The 26015-nt window shown below is 47.5% G+C and overlaps 1 protein-coding gene across 1 annotated transcript in view; it reads left to right on the top strand.

Moving 5' to 3' along the window:
• LOC309544689 (killer cell lectin-like receptor subfamily B member 1B allele A) overlaps positions 1-26015 on the top strand; it is a 52727-nt gene that overhangs the window by 10908 nt on the left and 15804 nt on the right. The window contains exons 2-4 of the mRNA XM_082243601.1: positions 5826-6041; positions 13992-14108; positions 25405-25553. Of these exons, the coding sequence (XP_082099727.1) occupies positions 5826-6041; positions 13992-14108; positions 25405-25553 (482 nt within the window). The remainder of the gene's footprint in view (positions 1-5825; positions 6042-13991; positions 14109-25404; positions 25554-26015) is intronic.

The following is a 26015-nucleotide window of genomic DNA, read 5'->3' on the forward strand; positions in this document are numbered from 1 at the left end:
TCCGACTTTGTCCAAAAGTAGTGCAGGAACCTTTTTCTAAGTCGGAGCGACTTGAATCGCTCCTATTAGAACGGTTCCAATTGCACAGCACGGTCCACGACTTGTCAGGCGAACAAGTCGCCTGACAAGTGGGAACAGTGTGAACCGGCACTTAGGCCACAATGTAATCTGCTACATTTCTTTGGTAAAAATAACCAAAATCAGTGTATATTATTGTAGCACCCTCCTGGATAGGTGCTAGTGTAGGTGTTTATAGTTTTTGGCTTCTCTGCTCAACAGGGAGATAGCCAGATAAATCTAGGAGCTATCTGCTTAACAGAGAGCTGTGATTGTTGGATAGAACCTACTCAGTGTGCTCTGATGTTGCTTATCCTGGCTTGATGTTTCACACTGATCCAATAATGATACAGTATATTGGACAGTGGGAGGAAACCAGGCAGATGAGAGCAGAGGATATCTGTACAGCACTGCCCAAGAGGCATGGGAGGTGCTCTGGTGCATGCTGGGTGTCTGTACTTATATCTGGGGCACTGGGGACTCCTGGTCTTCCGCTGGAGATTGAGTTCCAGGTGGGGAGGGGGCTGCTGCCTCTTTCCAGCAAAGGATGCCATGCGGCCTCAGGTGGTCAACCTGAGGACCAGAAACAGAGGTGTTGAAACCCAGGGATTCTTTTGAGAGCTGACTGAGGGAGGATGTCCATAGATCTTGTCTGATATCACAGAGGAAGGTGACCTGCAACCAGGGCCTTGTTAATACAGACTTTCCACAGGGATCCTAGAGACTGTTGCGGTTAAAATCCCCCCTCTGGGTGCTAGAAAGTCAGTGTGCTGGGTGTAAGCTAAAGAGGATACTGGCTGGTGTCCTGAAGAATCAGAGATCACTGAGTTAACACAAGCAAAGAACTTTTTCTTCCCATACAAGTGCTGTATGGTTCAGCAGAAGATCTGCTATTCAGTTCCACTAAGTGAGGCCAAGTAAGAGTTGTCCTCACCTGTACAAAGTTGAATTTGCAGTATTCCACCATTCCCTTCTCCTATCCAAGTTCTCCAATTAAACTACCAAAAACAAATCCCTTGGAGACAATGAGCCTAAGAGTGTGTGAGCACCTGGCAGTGTGTGAAAATTCCCGGTATCTGGCAACAGGATAATCAGAGGGAGACCCAAGTTGGATCTATGCTCAGAAACCCCTATGGGGGCAGTGCTACATTATTTAGTCTGTGTTAAAGTTATAGAGTCAACAAACTATGGGATATACAGTATATCTAATAATTAATCAATCCTGATGTATTGATTTTTTTTTGTTTACATACTGCGACCGCAGCAATACAGTGTTACCATAGTAACAATGTTCTATCCTGGGGAGGTGATCAGGATTTTATTTATTTTTTGCACAATATGATTGCTTATAACAATCAATGCTATAAGTAACCATTTTTAATGAATGAAATACATTCATTCAGTGTGTACTATTATGATTAGCTGTGATTGGCCACAGTTAGACACATGGTACAGATGTAATTGGCCCTGCCTTTATCATGTGACCACTGTGACCAACGACAGAGATCAACGCAATAGTACACAATGAATGCCATGAATGTAAGCCATCTATTGTGTACAATTGTGATGTGATCTGCTATGATTGGTCACAGCGATCACATGGTACTGGCAGCGGCCCAGTACACTGATCTGCCATCCGCTGTCATCTGTGACAGATTGAGCAGTAGCGTGGCTTGTGGAACGCATGCAAGGCACCAATGAGAGAGCTCCTGCCTGGCCCATTGTAATGTGATGGCAGGGAGGGAGCTCTCTCGTTCTCATTAAGCAGTTCAAGTACGGTTATTGTGTTGTTATTTGTGGTGGCCATGCTGAGGTGGTGGATCCTGAGAGGCAAGGGTTAATTCTCCTGGATAGGTTTTCCTGTGCTTTTGGGGTAATACCTCCCTCTGCAGATGTCACGTACCTGGTCTGAGGCCAATTTGACTAGAGGGCTTCCCTTGCGGCTAAGTGCCAAGCATCCCTGAAGGTGGCAACAGGGAGTGCCAGATTAAAAGAAGCACGGGTGACGTTTAGGTAGATCCACTGGAAGCTGTTTTCAGCAGAGGACTGGATAGCTGTCAGCTGGTCTGTCATGGCAGAAGGCAGGACCTCTGTAGCACTAGGTGTGTAGCTAAACTAGGGCAGTGACCACAGGCAAGGTGGCACCCGAAGAAGAAGTAGGAGCAGGCTGGCAGGACAGAACTGAAGAGGCGAAGTCAGGATGAGAGCCAAAGTCATACACAGGAAGGCAAGCCAGAGAGTGTGCAAAAGGGCAGTTAGGAGGAAGCCAAGGTCATACACGGTAAAGCAGGAGAAGCAGAGTCCTTAGAGCAAGTCAGGGTCAAAACCAGGGATCAGGCAGCAGAAGTCCAAAGGTAAGCCGGGTCGGTAACGAGTAATCCAAGAATACAAGAAACACAAGAGCGAGTAGAACTGGTAGCTGAAGATCATCCAGCCAAGTCTAAGTGTAGCCACTGACCTTATATAGGGTGCTTGGCACCAATTATGGCAGCAGGTGTGCGTGAACGTGTGCCAGTGTGAATGTTCATGTGCATGCGCGCAATTCTATGCAAACGAGCTTGGCCATATAAACTATTGGCAACTATGCCAGGTCTTTTCTTCAGCACTTGCACATCTTTATTCTTCTGATTCCTTTTCAGCACCTGCTCATTCTTATTTAGATTAGCACTTTCACAGCAGGTCACACTGCAGCGGCCGTCCCGATGGAAAGAGGGGTTTCGCCGCCAGAGATCTTCTCTTCCCCCTAGTGGGAGGGATGCTGTAGAGTAGAGCAGAAACCGCTCTTACCAGAGCTAGGGATTTAGCGATCCAAGCAGAAGAGAGATAGAGCTGGTATAGCCTTCTCCCACAAACATGAGATGAGACTCTATGTTGAGGGTAAGCAAGAAGAACTCTTTACTGAACCAACACACACACATTATATACGCTACCAGGTAAGGTGAGTCTGATTGCATTAGCATATGCAGATAGATTTGTATACAGAATAACCCTAAACTAATTATCTATCCACCTGGTCAGAACAATGTGGGGTCATTACCATTTAACAATGGGACAGGCAGACTTATCACAATCCACATTCCATCTCAAAACACAGACAGTATTAGCATATTTAACAATGTGTGGACGACAAGTGGCTGAGCCAATGACATTAGCAGTCTGCCATGAGTCTGACTGAGAAGATGAATAAAGTGAACATAAAATGAAATAAAAGGCAATGTCCCGAACTCATAGGAAAATGAAACAAAGGGGTTTACCATCCAGGGACAGGGTGATCCGTCACACAGACCTCATGGCAATTGTCTAGAACAGTCTAAGTCTCCCAGTGTAGGATTAAATCTTCACATCTCTATATGAAGACATTGCTGACATTGCAGTACAATACACGTTAGCATCACTTGTAAATACAGGCCCCATTTGAAGCAATCCAAACCAACAAGTATCTGATTTTTTTAAATCGTAATGATGGTTAGTACCGTCACACACACCATATAAATAGTCCTAGAGGTTTGGTTGGTCAAGATGCAGCCATCACCCTGCCGCTCAACGTCCCTTGCAAGAGCCCAGTAAATGCTGCACACTTGGAGAGGGGTAAAGTCTAACAGAAGTGTACATGTAGTGCACATGTATCCATGGATTACAAAGAGTTAACAATGCTCTCTCCGAGGAGACTTACTTTTAATCTAGAGTGCTGCTTTAACATTGAGTTCATGTGACCGTAGCCTTTACCCACCACTGGGGACAATAGCAGGATCTTTCTTCAGTTCCCCAACTGAATGTATTAAGCCCCATCCATAGCTGAACTATCCCACATGCTTTCATCAGCCAAGACATCCTCACAAACCCAACCTAAGCCTATCAGCGAGCAAATGTCATCCCTCAACTACTCATTCCCTATAACCATGTCAAAGCAATGGAATGTTATTGTAAAGATGGCAAGCAGAGCTCATTATTAGATCATTCTCATTGCTCTATGCTAAGTTCATTACAATATTCTTCTCAATGCTCCACCTACAGTGCCTTGTGAAAGTATTCGGCCCCCTTGAACTTTGTGACCTTTTGCCACATTTCAGGCTTCAAACATAAAGATATAAAACTGTATTTTTTTGTGAAGAATCAACAACAAGTGGGACACAATCATGAAATGGAACAAAATTTATTGGATATTTCAAACTTTGTTAACAAATAAAAAACTGAAAAATTGGGCGTGCAAAATTCTTCAGCCCCTTTATGTTCAGTGCAGCAAACTCTCTCCAGAAGTTCAGTGAGGATCTCTGAATGATCCAATGTTGACCTAAATGACTAATGATGATAAATAGAATCTACCTGTGTGTAATCAAGTCTCTGTATAAATGCACCTGCACTGTGATAGTCTCAGAGGTCCGTTTAAAGCGCAGAGAGCATCATGAAGAACAAGGAACACACCAGGCAGGTCCGAGATACTGTTGTGGAGAAGTTTAAAGCCGGATATGGATACAAAAAGATTTCCCAAGCTTTAAACATCCCAAGGAGCACTGTGCAAGCGATAATATTGAAATGGAAGGAGTATCAGACCACTGCAAATCTACGAAGACCTGGCCGTCCCTCTAAACTTTCAGCTCATACAAGGAGAAGACTGATCAGAGATGCAGCCAAGAGGCCCATGATCACTCTGCATGAACTGCAGAGATCTACAGCTGAGGTGGGAGACTCTGTCCATAGGACAACAATCAGTCGTATACTGCATAAATCTGGCCTTTATGGAAGAGTGGCAAGAAGAAAGACATTTCTTAAAGATATCCATAAAAAGGATATCTTTAAGAAATGGCTTAAAAGCAACACAACTCATCACCCTGAACACACCATCCCCACTGTCAAACATGGTGGTGGCAGCATCATGGTTTGGGCCTGCTTTTCTTCAGCAGGGACAGGGAAGATGGATGGAGCCAAATACAGGACCATTCTGGAAGAAAACCTGATGGAGTCTGCAAAAGACCTGAGACTGGGACGGAGATTTGTCTTCCAACAAGACAATGATCCAAAACATAAAGCAAAATCTACAATGGAATGGTTCACAAATAAACATATCCAGGTGTTAGAATGGCCAAGTCAAAGTCCAGACCGGAATACAATTGAGAATCTGTGGAAAGAACTGAAAACTGCTGTTCACAAACGCTCTCCATCCAACCTCACTGAGCTCGAGCTGTTTTGCAAGGAGGAATGGGCAAAAATGTCAGTCTCTCGATGTGCAAAACTGATAGAGACATACCCCAAGCGACTTACAGCTGTAATCGCAGCAAAAGGTGGCGCTACAAAGTATTAACTTAAGGGGGCTGAATAATTTTGCACGCCCAATTTTTCAGTTTTTTATTTGTTAAAAAAGTTTGAAATATCCAATAAATTTCGTTCAACTTCATGATTGTGTCCCACTCGTTTTTGATTCTTCACAAAAAAATTACAGTTCTATATCTTTATGTTTGAAGCCTGAAATGTGGCAAAAGGTCAAATAGTTCAAGGGGGCCGAATACTTTCGCAAGGCACTGTATTTGAGACATTATATGGATGTGGCTCTTGGTGATGTTGAGAATTCCCGGAAATGACCACTACTCTCCATCACTGTGAAATACTTCCACACAAGGCAGATCTCCATATTGTCTATAGTTGTTCATTGCTCCCAACTGACTTTTACAATACTATAAATAGAGGATTTGGAAAGATCCATAACCTAACATACATGTTCAGAATGTATCATGACCATCATTCACAGTTCTATGTTCTCTGTGTATTTCCAGGACCTTCTTCTGGGCTCGTGACCCCTGATATTTCCAGCTGCCACCAGGAGGCTCCAAAGGAATCAAATTTTTTGCATTTTGGCCCTACATCATCCCGAGATAAGAATGTGGCCCCTGGACTATCCTACAGTAATTGCCTAGTCCCTGCGCTGCTCATGGCATTGCTGTTGATGTGTGCCACTCTGCAGTCAGCATTGATAATTCTCAGAGTCTCAGGTAAAGGACTCCTCGGGGGTGGGGCTATTGTATATACTGTCTATATTGAAAGAGGCCATTGGGTAAAAATTCAGAGACCTTGGGCTGTAAATATAACCCAATCTTGGATAATAGATTTCTGTTGGCTCTCATAGCTCATTTCAGAAATTAGAAATCAGTTTATCACAAACCCCTTTACAGTTTGCAGATTTCATGCTGCACTTATTTTAGTGTTCATGTTTTTTTTTTTTTTAATCTGATTGGAAGTGTTTTAGCAAATGTAACTTTATGCAAATTTGCTGGTATTTTGAGAATGGCTGGTACATAATGGCAATCTCATCAGGTGAACCATGGAGGAGACAGGGACTTCCAGGAACATTTCAGGTAGCTTGGTCCTGCACTTTAACTCAGCTAGAAAGCAAACTAGGATAGAAAAAGAGGGAGACTATGAGAGGCAGGGGGCTTTAAAGGTACGATAAAGTAAAGATATCAGATCATAAAAACATGGAAATGTATTAAATCAAATTCATAAAAAAGAGAAGCACAAATACAAATACATATAATGGTACATTAAAAGCAAACATAACTTGAATAACAGACTCTCATGCTACCACTATCAACATAATGTGTAGGTCTTGCCCAACATGTTTAGCGGTATTTCTAAAGCTGGTGCAGCTATGAACCAAGCGACGTGCATATTAAAAAAGAATAGCGCACACATGCAAAAGAAATGACTATAAAATATGAAGACAATCCATAAATAAAAATGGGGATTTGGTCCCACCATATGGCCATATCGTGCTCAAGCCCACCACTGCGTCAAAGTACCCCATTATCAGTGGGTCCTACACTATCCATAAAAAAGGGGTGAATCCAGCCTCTCTAACCCTTGGAGACCACAATCCTTGCTGGGAAAGATGTGTTAATGCACTACAAGGGACTCCTCCTATATCTACTTGATAGTGGACACTGATAGAGTACAGGTGTGTGTGGGGTGCTCGACCCCAGAAGTCTGGTCAGACCGAATACATAATAAACAAGCAAAAAGTTGGGGGAGCAAACCCTGAACATGTATTTCTACATGCATAGTCAAAAAGAATAGCGCACACATGCAAAAGAACTGACTATCAAATATGAAGACAATCCATAAATAAAAATGGGGATTTGGTCCCTCCTTTTTTTTATGGATAGTGTAGGACCCACTGACAATGGGGTACTTTGACGTAGTGGTGGGCTTGAGCTTCATATTTTATAGTCATTTCTTTTGCATGTGTGCGCTATTCTTTTTTAATATGCATGTTTCGCGGTATGTCGTCCGCTTCTTCAGGGGTCTTATCCTGACAGAGAGTTTGTTTCACAATTATAGAGAACTTGTGTTCATATCTATTAAGAAGAGATATAATCATAAATACAATAAGAGGCGTTTTTTGATATTCATCTAGGCTAAACCAGAAGGCTCATCTCCCCATTTCACCTCTGGGACCAATCTGGCCATCTGGGAAAACTGTGGATACCAGGATCATCTTTAGGCTATGTATGTATCTAATACATAACAATATTTGGCCGGAGATCCTTTCCTCCTTGGCCGCTGAACCTCTTTTGTCTTATATATATTATTGTATTTATGATTATATCTCTTCTTAATAGATATGAACACAAGTTCTCTATAATTGTGAAACAAACTCTCTGTCAGTATAAGAACCCTGAAGAAGCGGACAACATACCGCAAAACATGTTGGGCAAGACCTACACATTATGTTGATAGTGGTAGCATGAGAGTCTGTTATTCAAGTTATGCTTGATGTTAACCGCTTGCCGACCGCTGCACGACTATTTACGTCGGCGGTCAGCCCCTCACAGGCAAAGCGACGTAGGGCTATGTCGCTAGCCTGTGAGGCTCTAGGGAGCGAGCACGCACCGCCGAAAGGCACGCTCCCGCGCATTCACAGACCCCCCCGCGCGTGTGCCCAGCGGACCCGATGTCTGCTGGGCACTCGCGATCTTCCGTTACACCGGAAGAAAGGCAGGCGGCTAATGTAAACAAAGCCGCCTGTCATTCTCCCCTGTGTAAGAATGGAGATCATACAGTTCTACTATGTAGGACCATTGCTCTCTGTTCTTACACTAGTAGCCACAGCCAATCACAGTTAGAAACACGCCCCTAGGACACACTTAACCTCCCTCTCCATTAAAGTTAACTCCTTCCCTGCCAGTGTCATTTTTACAGTAACAGTGCATATGTATAGCACTGATTATTGTAGTAATGTCGCTGGTAACCCCAAAAGTGTCAAGAATGTCAGTCAAGGGTCCGATCTGTCCGCCGCAATGTCGCAGTCCTGCAAAAAAAAATTGCAGATTGCCGCCATTACGCGTAAAAAAAAAAAACAACAAAAATGACAAAAAATTTTCCCTTTGTTAGAAAACGCAATAACATTTGCGCAAACCAATCAAAATACACTTTTTGCGATTTTTTTTTACCAAACATATGGTAAAAAAAAAAAAATTGGCCCAAAATGTTAAAAAAAATTTATTTTTAAATTTTTTTGGGGGGGAATTTCATATAAAAAAATTTGAAAAATATTGTTATTTTTGCAAAATTGTCGCTCTTTTTTTGTTTATAGCGCATGATCAAAAAAGCGCACAGGTGATCAAATACCACCAAAAGAAAGCTCTGTTTGTGGGAAAAAAAGGACGTCAAATTCGTTTAGGTACAGTGTCGCACGACCGCGCAATTGTCCGTTAAAGTCACGCAGTGGCGAATCGCAAAATACCCCCTGGTCAGGAAGGGGGTAAAATCTTCCGGGGCTTAAGTGGTTAATGTACCATTATATGTATTTGTATTTGTGCTTCTCTTTTTTATGAATTTGATTAATAAATTTCTATGTTTTTATGATCTGATATCTTTACTTTATCGTACCTTCAAAGTCCCCCTGCCTCTCATAGTCTCCCTCTTTTTCTATCCAATTTATTTGGGACGGGGGTACACTTCTTTATTTGTTATCAATACTGACACCCCAACCATTAATTTAGAAAGCAAACTAACACATTTCCAATGCAGGGGGGCAATGTACAAGTCCAGAAAAAATACAAACAACACCTGATCATCTGAGATACTAATTAACTCACAAACATTAAATTGGCCAGGTATTTCTGAAGACACCTTTTCATTTTTTTTCTCTGGTGATACTTTAGGGTCCATCTGTGCTAAGAGAGCCTTGCAGGCCTTACAGGGTTGTGTTAGGTTAAGCACTTAAGCCCCGGAAGATTTTACCCCCTTCCTGACCAGGGGGTATTTTGCGATTCGGCACTGCGTGACTTTAACGGACAATTGCGCGGTCGTGCGACGCTGTACCCAAACAAATTTGACGTCCTTTTTTTCCCACAAACAGAGCTTTCTTTTGGTGGTATTTGATCTCCTGTGCGATTTTTTGATCATGCGATATGATCAAAAAAAGAGCGACAATTTTGCAAAAATAACAATATTTTTCACATTTTTTATATGAAATTTCCCCCCCCCCCCCCAAAAAAAAATGTAAAAATCAAAATGTTTTTAAATTTTTGGCCAATTTGTTTTCTGCTACATATGTCTGGTAAAAAAAAAATCACAATAAGCGTATTTTGATTGGTTTTCGCAAAAGTTATCGCGTTTACTAACTAAGGGAAAGATTTTTGTCATTTTTGTTGTTTTTTTTTTATAACGAGTAATGGCGGCGATCTGCGTTTTTTTTTTTTTTGCGGGACTGCAACATTGCGGCGGACAGATCGGACCCTTGACTGACATTTTTGACACTTTTGGGGGTACCAGTGACATTACTGCAGTAATCAGTGCTATACATATGCACTGTTACTATAAAAATGACACTGGCAGGGAAGGGGTTAACTTTTTTGGGGAAGGAGGGGTTAAGTGTGTCCCTGGGGGCGTGTTTCTAACTGTGATTGGACATGGCTACTGGTGTAAGAACAGAGATCAACGGTCCTACATAGTAGAACCGTGTGATCTCCATTTTTACACAGGGGAGAATGACAGGCGGCTTTGTTTACATTAGCCGCCTGCCTTTCTCCCTTCACGGTGGACGATCGCGAGTGACCGGCGGACATCGGGTCCACCGGTCACACGCACGGACTTCTTAGGGAACGAGCCGGGGCGGGAGCGCGCCTCCGCCTGCTATTGGCTCACAAGCTAGTGACAGGCTAGTGACGTACCCCTACGTCACTTTGCCTGGCCGGGGCTGACCGCCGCAGTAAGTAGTCGTGCGGCGGTCGGCAACCGGTTAACATTGTATATTTGGGGAAGTATTCTCTGATCGGACTTGTATTCTTTCTAATCTCATAGAGACCTCCCCACTTTGCCAGAAATGTACTCTCTACACAGTGAGCACCAAAACTTAGACATCATCTCCTTGGTCAATGGTTCTGATCTAGCAGAGTGGTCATAAGCTACTTTGCTGAGGGTAATTAGGATCTGGCTACCAGATATGATGTGGACCTAGAACTGCAGGCTTTTTCTACCTAAAGCTCTATAAAGCCTCTGCACTCCAGGACTCAGAAGTGAACTTATTGAGATCTGATTTTTTTTGTTAATTTCAGTCACAAATCCTGGATCCCTTTACCATGTGTAGGTGAGAAATCTAGTTGACACATACTGTATACATTGTGCATAGTCCTGCCAGCCAGTGGCTTACAATGGATACACAAACCCAGACAATTCAAATCTTGCCTGATTTATGTCTTCATCACTAGGGATGGGTGAACGGTTCCACCCAAGTATGAGTTCGGGCCAAACATTTGCCTGTTCAGCCGTTCACCGAACACCTGAATTTGCAGGGTGTTCGCCCCGACAAACACCCTGCAATGCACTGAGTACTGCACAGTGCATTCTGAACCCTGATTGGGCAAAGCTTTGCCCAATCAGGGTGCAGTGTAAGCTGGTTGTTAAGGAGCAGGACCGGGAAGCTGGCCGCGGCGTTCTTTCAGCGGAGTTCCACCCAAAAGCGGAACTTCCGCTTTATATACACCTGACCCCCTGACATGCCACATTTGGCATGTCATTTTTTTGGGGGGGAGTGAGTACCTAGATTTGACAGGTACCCGCACCCACTTATGCTCAGGCCGCCTAGGCAGTTCGAGTGGAATTTCTCCTCTCCCCCTCCCTCCCTGCAATCTTCTGGGACACGTCTGTGAAGCCGCTGTCACAGCCGGGTGCCCACACTAGAGATGCTGGCACCGCCGAGAGGAGAGGGAGAGGATTGAGGCTTCGGGCGGCTGCATCGCTGGATCATGGAACAGGTGAGTGTGTGTTTATTAAAAGTCAGCAGCTACACTTTTTTGTAGCTGCTGACTTTTAATGAACACAAAAATGAGTGGAACACCGCTTTAACAAATGATGAATCATCAGCTGTCAATGGGGTTTCCCTCTGACAGCTAAATGAAAAAAAGAAAAGACAGCATGCCAAAATTAAAAAGAAAAAAATGGCATAGGGTCCCCCCAAAATCCATACCAGACCCTTATCCGAGCATGCAGCCTTGCAGGTCAGGAAAGGGGAGGGAAAGAGCGAGCGAACTCCCCTCCTTAACCATATCAGGCCAGGGCACATGCCCTCAACATGGGGGGTGGGTGCTTTGGGGGGGAAACATGTTGATGGGGACAAGGGCCTCTTCCAGGCAACCCTGGACTGTGGTTGTGAGGGTCTGTGGGCAGGGGGCTTATCAGAATCTGGAAGCTCCCTTTAACAAGGGGGCCCCCAGATCCCGGCCCCCCCTATGTGAATCGGTATTGGGTTCATCATGCCCCTACCCGTTCACCAAAAAAGTGTCAAAAAGTAATAACCACAAGAAACAGATTTTGACAAATCCTTTATTAAAAAATAACAAAATAGTGTCCCTCGATGTAAATTCATCTTCAATCACGACGTCCGCCAGATCTGAAAAAGTCACGTGATGTCAAAAGGGGCAGTGCCACTGGGTGACTTAGGCTCCTCCCCATGCCCGTATAAGAACTGTCAAAGCGCAGAGCAGGCAGGCGGTGGGAGGCCTCCCAAGAGACAAGAGCATTTTTAATTTTTTCATTTTTCTGGTCTGGCAGGCGTCATGATTGACGATGAATTTACATCGAGAGACACTATTTTTTAATTTTTTAATAAAGGACTTGTCAAAAACAGTTTCTTGTGGTTATTACTTTTTGACACTTTACGATATACCAGATACCCATTCACATAGAGGGGGGAGCGGGATCTGGGGGCCCCCTTTTTAAAAGGGACTTCAAGATTCCAATAAGCCCCCTGCCCGCAGACCCCGACAACCACAGCCCAGGGTTGTCGGGAAAAGGGCCCTTGTCCCCATCAACATGGGGAAAAGATGCTTTGGAGTGGGGGGGGCAGAGCCCCCCCCCCGCCCCAAAGCGCTCATCCCCCATATTGAGGACATGTGACCTGGTATGGTTTAGGAGTAGGGGGCAGCTCGCTCGTGCCCTCCCCTTTCCTGACCTGCCAGGCTGCGTGCTCGGATAAGGGTTTGGTATGGATTTTGGGGGGGGAACCCCATTCTGTTTATTTCTTTATTTTTTTTAATTGCTGAGTGCCAGTAATTGTAACTGCAAGTCATTTTAAATGGGATTTGATTCCTTTTTTTTTTTTCTTGAGAAATCTCATTTTTGCTGTAGGATGTTTTATGCATGTTACAGATGCACCACTTTAAATACTATATTTAAAGGAATTTTTCATTTTTTGTGTGGTCCTGTAAGTATAATTAAAATCACTGCTTTTAATTTTTGACCCCCATATCACTCTTATGGCCAATTACTTGCATATAAGCCTTCAAAATGGGCACTTTTGATTTTTCCTGTTCGGCTCCCATAGACTTCAATGGGGTTTGGGACTTCTGCTGCGAACCAATGGGGTGCTCGGCCCATCTCTATTCATTACCTGCACTTTTTACTCCAGGTTTGTATTAACTGAATAGCTTGTCTTTTGCTGGGGATACTGGAGATGCTGCCTGTCCGGGACTCACTAACCGTCGAACGCCTATGCGCATGCGCTGATGCTACCATGGGTAGTTCATGGCTATCTTGCGTTTGCGCGAATGCGCATGCGCACGCAATCCGCTTTTGCCGCCAAACGGCCTATTTAAAGCCAGTGATCACTCTGAGTCATTGCTGTGTGATCATCAGCTCTCCTGTACCCTGTGTCTGTTTATTATCTGTTGTTCCTGTTTGCCTGACCCGGCTTGTCTTTGGATTCTGATTACCTGCTGCCCGCCCTGACCTTGGCTTGTCCTGACTATTCTCCTGCCTTATCCTGATCTGTTTATCTGCCACCGGCTATTGGTCCAGGACCTGCTCCTGGCTCAACCAGGGAATCCAGGTGACCATGACCTGGTGTTAGCAAGCAGCCAAGTCCATTCCCACCATCTGGGGCCCTGGTGAAAACTGGCTAACACTTAGACTCTGCGCCTCTGGTGAACCTGTGCCACGCCAGTTACCCGGTAAGCCACTCCTCTTACGTCAGGCTCTGCCACGTTACCCCGTGACAGTATCACACAGCAATGACTCAGAGTGATCACTGGCTATAAATAGGTCATTTGGCGCCAAAAGCGGATTGCGTGCGCGTTCACGCGAACGCAAGATAGCTGCGAACTACCCATGGTAGCCTCAGCGCATGCGCATAGGCGTTCGCCGGTTAGCGGCGCCAGTGCGCCTGCGCGGGGTATTGAGTCCCTGACACTGCCACACAGGAAAAGACAGGGTTGGGGGCATTTGCTACCTCGGCCAGTCTTATGATTAAGTTGGGCTAGTAGCCTTTTAGTAGATATACTTCATTATTCTGACATCAATCACATTGGGACCCAAAATCAGTGGATATGGGGGAGCTGTCCCCAAGCACTAACTTCCTTTGTAGCACTTCATGTGGTTGAATGAAGTGGCCAGAGTTGCTTTTTAAATGTATTATTTTTAACATTATTGTATACTGTCTGCAGGTACAAGGGAAGATGGATTTGTCACCAGTAACTTCTCCGATCTGCAAAAAAGTTTGTCGATGAAAGAATGGAAGAAATGTCTTGAATTCCTCCTCGTAACCAATCAGACAAAACTAGGTAAAAAATGGCAAGATTTACCTTTAATATTTCTGACTGAAGCCTGTAGTATCTGGTGATGATTCTAGCAGGGTGAGAACTGAGGAGGGTTAGAGATCAGTATCAGAAGAATGTTCCACAATGTCCTCATCATCCTCCCTTCCCATCATCAACCAGAAATCATCCATCTATCCCATCAGCAACCAGAAATCATCCTCCCTTCCCATCACTAACCATAAATCATCCTCCCCTCCCACCACCAACCAGAAATCATCCATCCATTCCACCACCAACCAACCAGAAATCATCCATCCATCCAGTGGTGGGATTCAAAAATTTTAGTAACCAGTTCCGACTTTCCCAGCAGAATGACCAGCGTGCCCCCTTTCAATGCACAGTGACCAGCGTGCCACCTTTTAATGCAGAATGACCAGCGTGCCCCTTTTCAATGCACAGTGACCAGCGTGCCCCCCTTTCAATGCAGAGAGACCAGCGTGCCCCCTTTCAATGTACAGTGACCAGCGTGCCCCCTTTCAATGCACAGTGACCAGTGTGCCCCCTTTTAATGCAGAATGACCAGCGTGCCCCCTTTCAATGCACAGTGACCAGCGTGCCCCCCTTTCAATGCAGAGACCAGCGTGCCCCCTTTCAATGTACAGTGACCAGCATGCCCCTTTTTAATGCAGAATGACCAGCGTGCCCCCTTTCAATGCACAGTGACCAGCGTGCCCCCCTTTCAATGCACAGTGACCAGCGTGCCCCCCTTTCAATGCAGAGAGACCAGCGTGCCCCCCTTTCAATGCAGAGAGACCAGCGTGCCCCCTTTCAATGCACAGTGACCAGCATGCCCCACTTCCAATGCACAGTGACCAGCGCTGCGTGCCCCCCTTTCAAGGCACAGTGAACAGCGTGCCCCCCTTTCAATGCACAGTGACCAGCGTAACCCCCTTTCAATGCAGAGAGACCAGCGTGCCCCCCTTTCAATGCACAGTGACCACAGCATTGCCCCCAATCATTGCAGAGTGCCACAGCATTGCCCCCAATCATTGCAGAGCGCCACAGCATTGCCCCCAATCATTGCAAAGTGCCCAAAGCATTGTCCCCAATGATCATTGCAGAGCGCCACAGCATTGCCCCCAATCATTGCAGAGCGCCACAGCATTTCCCCCAATCATTGCAGAGCGCCACAGCATTGCCCCCAATCATTGCAGAGTGCCACAGCATTGCCCCCAATAATTGCAGAGCGCCACAGCATTGCCCCCAATAATTGCAGAGCGCCACAGAATTGTCCCCAATCACTGCAGAGCGCCACAGCATTACCCGGAATCATTGCAGAGTGCCACAGCGTTGCCCCCAATAATTGCAGAGCGCCACAGCATTGCCCCCAATGATCATTGCAGAGCGCCCACAGCATTGCCCGGAATCATTGCAGAGTGCCAGCGATCCCCCCGTGAGACCCATTTACTTACCTCACAGACAGTCATCACTGCAGCTTCTCTTCAGTCCCGGCTCCCCGTGTCTCCTCAGTCCTCCCGCCTCCTCGGCCAATGGCACAGAGTTTGCCTTTCGGCCAATCAGGAAGCGGGAGGACCCGCTCCCTGATTGGCCAGGAGGAGGATCCTTGTGACAATAACGAATTTTCATTCCCTATTGTCACAGAATGGGCGGGCTCGGGCTCGGGGCGTACTGCTCTGCTGCTCCCCGGCCGCCAGCTTAGAGGGATCAGCCGGTTCTGCAAACTTGCAGAAAGTTTGCAACAGTTCCATAGAACCGGTGCGAACCGGCTGAATCCCACCACTGCATCCATCCTATTAGCAACCAAAAATCATCCTCCCTTCCCATCACCAACCAGAAATCATCCTCCCTTCCCATCACCAATAGAGATGTACCGAACTGTTCGCCGGCGGACAGTTCCCGGCGAACTTAGCATGTTCGCGTTCGCCGCTGCGGGCGAACATATGCGATGTTCGGTCCGCCCCCCATAATACATCATTGAGGCAAACTTTGACCCTGAACTTTACAGTCAGAAGGCACATTTCCAGCCAATCAGCATACCTCCCTCCCACACCCTCCCACCTCCTATAAATAAGCAAGGGCAGCATCCATCTTAGATCATTCTGAAGCAGTGTGTGTAGTGAGAGTAGGGAGAGCTGCTGCTGCTGCTGCTGCTGCTGTTAAGCTAGGGACAGTTAGTCAGTGTTCCTGGTCTTGCAGTGTTCTTGGTCCACTACTGCTGTAAGGACAGCACCCCAAAAAGTCCTTCTAAGGGCTGGTATTTGTGTAATTTTTATATATATATATATATATATATATATATATCTAGCGTCCCCAAAAGCCCTTTTAAGGGCTGGTAAGGTAATAGAGTTTTTTCTTTATATATATATATATATATCTATTGTACACTGTGACTGCAGTTGCCTGCCCGCTGTGTGTGAGAGGCCACAGACCTACCACAGACTGTACTGTGTGCACACCACACTCATTTCGGGTGGCACAGGCACAGTACCTTGCATTTTAAAAAATATTTTTTTTCCTCTGTCATAATTGCAGTGAGTGCTGTGTCAGGTCCACAGAGTGCACTGTACCCACTGCAGTGCACTGCCCACCACTGATATATATACGGTGGCACAGCATCTTGTTGCAATAAATTGAAAAAAAAAATATTTTTTATTATTGCAGTTGCCTGGGCTGCCAGTGACTGTCAGGTCCACAGAGTGTACTGTGTCCACTGCAGTGCCACTGTGTGCCCACCCACCACTGATATATAAGGTGGCACAGCAGCTTGCAAAGTAAAAAAATATATATATTTTTTAAATTGCAGTTGCCTGGGTGCCAGTGACTGCTGTCAGGTCCACAGAGAGTGTACTGTGCCACTGCCCACCCACCACTGATATATAAGGTGGCACAGCACCTTGCACTCATAGTACAACAGTAACAACACATTAAAAAAAAAAATGACAGGCAGAAGCAGGCCACCCCGCAAGGGCCGTCGTGGTCGTGGTGCTGTGATTTCCTTAGGCCCTAGAATAATGCCCAGTGTTCAGAGGCCACCACAGACCCTGAACTCAAAAAATTCTGAGGCCATAGTTGACTGGCTTACATAGGACACCCAATCGTCTACAGCTTCCGCTCGGAACCTTAATGCACCATCCTCCTCCAGCTCAGCTTCGGGCACCTCTCAATTTACCACTCGCCAGCCCGCCGGCACCACCACCAACACTAGCACCACAGCCGCTTCACTTGATCCGTCAGAGGAGTTATTTTCACATCAGTTGGAAGAAATAAGTGATGCGCAACTATTAGTGCCAGAGGATGTAGATAACGGGGATATGTCTCAGTCAGGCAGCATTATACACATGGACGTACATTGTGATGATGATGATGTTGTACCTGCTGCTGCTGCCTTTGCTGAGTTGTCAAGTGAAGCGGCTGATGATGACGATGTGTCTGTGGATGTCACCTGGGTGCCTGCTCGAAGAGCAGAAGAAGAGGAGGAAAGTTCAGATGGGGAGACAGAGAGGAGGAGGAGGAGACGAGTTGGAAGCAGGGGGAGGAGGTCATCGCAAGGAGCTAGTAGCGCAGTCAGACAGCATGTAGATTCGGCACCCGGGGTCAGCCAGACAGCACGCCAATCAACGCAAGCTGTTGCCACCACCAGAATGCCGTCCTTGCAAAGCTCAGCAGTGTGGCATTTTTTTTGTGTGTCTGCCTCTGATATCAGCGATGCCATTTGTAACCTGTGCCAAAAGAAACTGAGTCATGGGAAGTCCAACACCCACCTAGGTACAACTGCTTTGCGAAGGCACATGATCTCACATCACAAACGCCTATGGGATCAACACATGAGTAAAAGCAGCACACAAACTGAAAGCCACCATCCTCCTCCTTTTCCAGCATCTTCAGCCACGTCAACCACTGCTGTCCTCCATGCCCCCTATCAACAACCCGCCCCTCCGCCTCTCACCTTCAGCAGTTCCTGCTCACCTGCCCACAGTCAGGTGTCTGTCAAGGAAATGTTTAAGCGTAAGAAGTCAATCTCACAGAGTCACCCCCTTTCCCCTGCGTCTGACAGCTGGCTTGTCGGAACTCTTAGTAGCCCGCCAGCTTTTACCATACAAGCTGGTGGAGTCCAGTGGCGTACCTAGAGCATTTGGCACCCGGGGCGGATCCTATATCTGGCACCCCCCCCCCCCCCCCGACTTTAAAATGTAAAAACACCCACAAAAAAATGTAATGTTTTCAAGAATATTTTTTGCACAAATTTCACAGCCCCCATCACAGTGCCCCTTGTGGTCTGCCCTCCGTCTCTCTAATCACAGTTCCCCCTTTTGCACTCTCTGCCTCCCCTGCACAGTCCTACCTTCAGCATAGATAGATAGCTAATATTATTAGCAATGTGTTTAAGTTTGAGTAAGAGATTGTAGACTTGATAAAGGAGATATTCAGAGACTACAGACATGATACAGTAGATGATCAGAGATTGAAGACATGATACAGGAGATGGTCAGAGACTACAGTCATGATACAAGAGATGGTCAGAGACTACAGTCATGATACAAGAGATGGTCAGAGACTACAGTCATGATACAAGAGATGGTCAGAGGCTGCAGACAGGATACAGTAGATGGTCAGAGACTGCAGACAGGATACAGGAGATGTTCAGAGACTGCAGACATGATAAAGTAGATGGTTAGAGACTGAGGTCATGATACAGTAGATGGTCAGACTGCAGACGTGATACAGGAGATGGTCAGAGACTGCAGACGTGATACAGAAGATGGCCAGAGACTGCAGACATGATACAGGAGATGCTCAGAGACTGCAGACATGATACAGGAGATGGTCAGAGACTGAGGACATGATACAGTAGATGATCAGAGATTGAAGACATGATACAGTAGATGGTCAGAGACTACAGACATGATACAGGAGATGGTCAGAGACTGCAGACATGATACAGGAGATGGTCAGAGACTGAGGACATTAAACAGTAGATGATCAGAGACTGAAGACATGATACAGGAGATGGTCAGAGACTGCAGACATGATACAGGATATTTTCAGAGACTGCGGACATGATACAGGAGATGGTCAGAGACTGAGGGCATGATACAGTAGATGGTCAGAGACTACAGACATGATACAGGAGATGCTCAGAGACTGAGGACATGATAGAAGATAGAAGAGCACTAGGGGGGCCGGAGAGCACAGACGAAGCAGAGAGCACTGGAGGTGCTGAAGGGCACGGTGGGGGGGGGGGACTGGAGAGAATTAAGAGGGGGTTTGGAAAGCATTGTAGGGGGGTTGGAAGGTGCAGGGGTGGATTGCACTGGGGGGGACAGGGAGCACTTGGGGGGCGAGCAGGGAAAACCAGGGGGGTGGAGAGCACTGGGGGGGACAGGGAGCACTTAGGGGGGTGGGCAAGGAAAATCGGGGGGTGGAGAGCACTGGGGGGGACAGGGAGTACATGGGGAGCAAGCAGGGAAAATCAGGGGGGTGAAGAGCACTGGGGGGGACAGGGAACACTTGGGGGGGTGGGCAGGGAAAATCAGGGGGGTGGAGAGCACTGGGGGGACAGGGAGCACTTGGGGGGCGGGCAGGGAAAACCAGGGGGGTGGAGAGCACTAGGGGGGACAGGGAGAACTTGGGGGGTGGGCAGGGAAAATCAGGGGGTTGGAGAGCACTGGGGGGGACAGGGAGCACTTGGGGGGCGGGCAGGGAAAACCAGGGGGGTGGAGAGCACTGGAGGGGGGCAGGGAGCACTTGGGGGGCGGGCAGGGAAAACCAGGGGGGTGGAGAGCACTGGGGGCAGACAGGGAGCACTTGGTGGGCAGGCAAGGAAAACCAGGGGGTGGAGAGCACTGGGGGGGGACAGGGAGCACTTGGGGGGCGGGCAGGGAAAACCAGGGGGTGGAGAGCACAGGGGGGGACAGGGAGCACTGGGTGGGGGACAGGGAGCACTGGATGGGGGACAGGGAGCACTTGGGGGCGGGCAGGGAAAACCAGGGGGTGGAGAGCACAGGGGGGGACAGGGAGCACTGGGTGGGGGACAGGGAGCACTGGGTGGGGGACAGGGAGCACTTGGGGGCGGGCAGGGAAAACCAGGGGGTGGAGAGCACAGGGGGGGGACAGGGAGCACTGGGTGGGGGACAGGGAGCACTTGGGGGCGGGCAGGGAAAACCAGGGGGGTGGAGAGCACTGGGGGGGGCAGCGAGCACTTGGGGGGAGGGAGAAAGCACTGTGGGGAGCTGAAGAGCATGGGGGGGCTAAAGAACAGGGGGGGTCTAGTGCACTGGGGGTGGGGCTAAAAGCACTGAGGGAGGGATTAGGAGCACTGGAGGAGGTTAAGAACTTTGGGGGGCCAGCAAAAGAAGTTGTATAGGAGGGGATGGGGCAGCTGCATATAGATGAGTTGATCTTTCCCTATTCTTCCTGCAGGAGGGAGAGGAGGAGAATCAGTTATTCAGCAGGAAGCTGCAGGAAGAATAGAGAAAGATAAATTCCTCTATATGCAGCAGCCCCATCCCCCTATCCAGCACACACTTTTGCAAATTGCAATGGGCACTCACCTTCTTCCCGCCGAGGCTCCGTCCCTTCTTCCCGCCGAGGCTCCGCCCCTTTATTCCCGCCGAGGCCCCGCCCCCTTATTCCCCCCGCGGCTCCGCACGGACTGAAGGAGCTGCCACTGCAGCTGCCTTCACACTGCGGGATCTGTCTGAACACACCGGCTGACACCCCCCAGTGAGTGGCACCCGGGGCGGGCCGCCCCCCCGCCCCCCCCATTGGTACGCCACTGGTGGAGTCTGAGGCCTTCAAAAAATTTGTTGCTATTGGGACACCGCAGTGGAAGGTACCCGGCCGAAATTATTTTTCACAAAAGGCAATCCCAAACCTGTACTCTATTGTGGAAAAGGAAGTCATGTCATGTCTGGCACACAGTGTTGGGGCAAGGGTCCATCTGACCACTGATAGCTGGTCTGCAAAGCACGGTCAGGGCAGGTATATAACTTACACTGCGCATTGGGTAAACCTGCTGGCGGCTGCCAAGCATGGAATGCGTGGCTCTGCTGCAGAGGAGTTGGTGACACCGCCACGACTTGCAGGCAGGCCTGCTGCCACCTCCTCTACTCCTCCTACTCCATCCTCTTTGCTAACCTCCTCGGCTGAGTCCTCTTCTGCTGTTGCGTCTTGCTCCACACCAACTGCACCCCCCCAGCTCCCCAGGGGCTATTCCACATGCCGGATACGACAGTGTCACGCTGTCTTGGGGTTGACTTGCCTGAAAGCAGAGAGTCACACCGGACCAGCACTACTGTCCGCCCTGAACGCACAGGTGGATCAGTGGCTGACCCCACACCAACTGGAGATTGGCAAAGTGGTGTGTGACAACGGCAGCAATTTGTTGGCGGCATTGAATTTGGGCAAGTTGACACATGTGCCGTGCATGGCACATGTGTTGAATCTGATTGTGCAACGTTTTGTGCAGAAGTACCAAGGCTTACAAGACGTCCTCAAGCAGGCCAGGAAGGTGTGTGGCCATTTCAGGCGTTCCTACATGGCCATGGCGCACTTTTCAGATATTCAGCGGCGAAACAACATGCCTGTGAGGTGCTTGATTTGCGACAGCCCGACACGTTGGAATTCAACACTGCTAATGTTCGACCGCCTGCTCCAACAAGAAAAAGCGGTCAACCGGTATTTGTATGACCGGGGTGCTAGGACAGCCTCTGCGGAGCTGGGTATTTTTTTGCCACGTTACTGGACGCTCATGCGCAATGCCTGTAGGCTCATGCATCCTTTTGAGGAGGTGACAAACCTAGTGAGTCGCACCGAAGGCACCATCAGCGACATCATCCCATATGTTTTTTTCCTGGAGCGTGCCCTGCGAAGAGTGCTGGATCAGGCCGTAGATGAGCGTGAAGAGGAAGAGTTGTGGTCACCATCACCACCAGAAACAGCCTTACCATCGCTTGCTGGACCTGCGGCAACACTGGAAGAGGAGTGTGAGGAAGAGGAGTCAGAGGAGGAATGTGGCTTTAAGGAGGAGGAACACCAACCACAGCAGGCATCCCAGGGTGCTCGTTGTCACCTATCTAGTACCCGTGGTGTTGTACGTGGCTGGGGGGAAGAACACACCTTCAATGACATCAGTGAGGATGAGGAATTGGACATGAGTAGCTCGGCATCCAACCTTGTGCAAATGGGGTCTTTCATGCTCTCATGCCTGTTGAGGGACCCTCGTATAAAAAGGCTGAAGGAGAACGACCTGTACTGGGTGGTTACGCTACTAGACCCCCGGTATAAGCAGAAAGTCTCTGATATGTTACCCAATTGCCGGCAGTCGCAAAGGATGCAGCAGCTACAAAATAAGTTGAAAAGTATGCTTTACACAGCATATAAGGGTGATGTCACAGCACAACGGGAATCCAACAGGGGAAGAGGTGAAAGTAATCCTCCTCCTACCACCACAACCACGCCGGCAAGGACAGGACGCTTTACAGACGTCTTGTTGATGGAGGACATGCGGAGCTTTTTTAGTCCTATGCATCGCCACAGCCCTTCGGGGTCCACCCTCAGAGAACGACTCGACCAACAGGTAGCAGACTACCTTGCCTTAACTGCAGATATCGACACTCTGAGGAGCGATGAACCCCTTGACTACTGGGTGTGCAGGCTTGACCTGTGGCCTGAGCTATCCCAATTTGCCATTGAACTTCTGGCCTGCCCCGTTTCAAGTGTGCTGTCAGAAAGGACCTTCGGCGCAGCAGAAGGTATTGTCACTGAGAAGAGAAGTCGCCTAGGTCAAAAAAGTCTTGATTACCTCACGTTTATTAAGATGAATGAGGCATGGATCCCGAAGGGACTGACAGTGGGGGATGCATTTGACTAAAAAAGGCCTGGTGATGACTGAGATGCCTTGGCCTAAAAATGGTCCACACGCTGCTGTATATAATCATTCTCTGCATGCCGGATGACTTACGTGACGTCTCCGCCACCAACTACGGTTCAAGCCGCAATGTTTTAGTGCACTTTCTGCCTTGAAAACCTCAATTTTTCAGGCCGCTGCTACAGCAGTGGCTGCAACAATATCTACTTTTTCATGCATGTGTACATGCTTAATTTTTCTGGCCTCTGGTGCTACACTGTGGCTGCAAAAAAAACAAAAAACAAAAAAAAAAAGGCACATACATGTGTCAATTCCCCTTCGTGATCGTTACCTTGTCGTGGTGAAGGGGCTTGCGTATCACAATGAAGCGATCACCTCTAGGATTGTGTTGGCACACCCCAGATGATAAGGTCGTTGCTTCATTGTGTACAGACCAAAAGCGATCCGCAGGATAATTTTTCATAGAAAAAACATTCATTTTCTTTCATTCTTTCTGCGGAGCTGGGTATTTTTTGGCCGCATTACTGAATGCTCATGAACAATGGCTGTAGGCTCATGCGTCCTTTCCTTTTGCGGAGGTGACAACCCTGGTGGTCAGTCGAACCCAAGGCAACATCATCGACCTCATCCCATATGCGTTTTTTCTGGAGCGTGCCCTGCGAAGAGTACTGGATCAGGCTGTAGATGAGCATGAAGAGGAAGAGTTGTGGTCCACTCCCCACCACCAGAAGCAGCCTTGTCGTTGTCAATTGCTGGACCTGTGGCAACGCAGAGAGAGGAGTCTGAAGAAGAGAAGTCAGAGGAGGAAGGTGGCTTTGAGGAGGTGGAATACCAGCCACAGCAGGCGTCCCAGGGGGCTTGTTCTCACCTTTCGGGGACCCTTGGTGTTGTACGTGGCTGGGTGGAGGAAGAGACCTTCAATGATGTCAGTGAGGACAAGGAACGGGACATGGCTAGCTTGGTATCCAACCTTGTGCAAATGGGGAGTTTGCGGTTGTGCAAATGGACTGACTGACAGTTGTTAAACGGGGAGTTTGGTCTGTCAGAGTTTGGTCTGTCACTGTGAAGCGGGCGTAACCCTTACACTACTTGACCGATAAAACATCATACCTGATCGTATTCACACACTGGATGTTTTAAAGCACGTTATTCCAAACAATTTAGGAATGTTAGGTGATTTATGCCCTTTATGGATCAAAACCCGACTCTGCGTCAACTACGTAATTTTCCATGGGAGTTTTGCCATGGATCCCCCTCCGGCATGCCACAGTCCAGGTGTTAGTCCCCTTGAAACAACTTTTCCATCACTATTGTGGCCAGAAAGAGTCCCTGTGTGTTTTAAAATTCGCCTGCCTATTGAACTCTATGGTGGTTCGCCCGGTTCGCGAACATTTGCCGATGTTCGCGTTCGCCGTTCGCGAACGGCGAATTTTAGGTTCGCGACATCACTAATCACCAACCAGATATCATTCTCCCTTCCCATCACCATCCAGAAATCATCCTCCCTTCCCATCACCAACCAGATATCATTCTCCCTTCCCATCACCAACCAGAAACCATCCTCCCTTCCCATCACCAACCAGAAACCATCCTTCCTTCCCATCACCATCCAGATATCATTCTCCCTTCCCATCACCAACCAGATATCATTCTCCCTTCCCATCACCAACCAGATATCATTCTCCCTTCCCATCACCAACCAGAAATCATCCTCACCTTAGGTCCCCATCCAGGAATTGCCCTTCTCATCATCATGCAAAAATGTCCCTCATTTCCCATAAGCATAACCAACCAGAAACTATTCTCCCATCCCATTATCAACCAGGAATCATCTTCTCGTCACTATCCCAAAATGTTCCTCCCTTCCCATCACCAAACAGAAATTGTTTTCCCTTCTAATCATCAACTAGAAATTGTCCTCCTATTCCATTACCAGTGGCAAATAATCCTCCCATCATTGTCCCATCCAATCAGCATCCAGAAATCATCCTCCCTTCTCAATACCATCCAGACTGAAAGACCAGATAATTATTGTCCTTGTGATAGACAGAGCCCAGATATGTTGAGTAAAAAAAAATAAAAGCAAATAGAAATACCTGCAGAAAGAAGAGGAAACATACTTACCATTCTGGCCACCTACACTTATTCTGTCCCCATATACTGTATATACAGTGCCAGTGGGAGGAACGAATGCTTGTTTGATAAGGGAAAAGGGTAATCACTTCGTCCACCCAGTCAAATACTTTTAGTGGATAGATGAGCAGCATTGCAGCAGTATTTCAGGACATAGACCCCCACTATACAAAGTTTATTGCCTCCACTTTTTGCTGATATTTTCTTTTAACTTTGTTGTGATAAAGATTTTATTTGTCTGAAGATCTATACAGTTTGGTTACTCAGTGACGGCACACTCTCTATTCCATGTCACAGGAACGTCACCTAGATGTCCAGATCTTTGGATCAGCATTGATGATAAGTGTTATTTCTTCTCTGAGAACCAGAAATACCATGAAGACAGCATTAAAGACTGCGCAGAACGTGGGTCCAGACTGGCTCAAGTGAGGGAGAAAAACATACGGGTCAGTGTCTATTGGGTTGTGGGGTGGAGAACTGTTGATGGCATCAAGCAATCAATATATATACATACATATACTATATATTGTGAAAAGTATTGGGACGCCTGCCTTTACACGCACATGAACTTTAATGGCATCCCAGTCTTAGTCCGTAGGGTTCAATATTGGGTTGGCCCACCCTTTGCAGCTATAACAGCTTCAACTCTTCTGGGAAGGCTGTCCACAAGGTTTAAGAGTGTGTGACAAGACCAATCTCGCCACTGGGCGTTGGAGAAGCCTGGTTGCTCGCCTCCTGCAATGTGACTATGGACCCTCTCATCAGCCCATGCTAAACGTAAACCCCATGGCGATTTTACTGTGTTTGTGGCATCTGAGCGCTGTTTGGATATGTTGAGCGCTCAGATCCAGGCTATCCGGGGATGGGTTGAATGTGGGCGTTCTGTTCAGTAGACTGGGAGTTATGCA

Source organism: Pelophylax lessonae (assembly GCF_965119305.1).
Source record: "Pelophylax lessonae genome assembly, chromosome: 1".
NCBI lineage: Eukaryota > Metazoa > Chordata > Amphibia > Anura > Ranidae > Pelophylax > Pelophylax lessonae.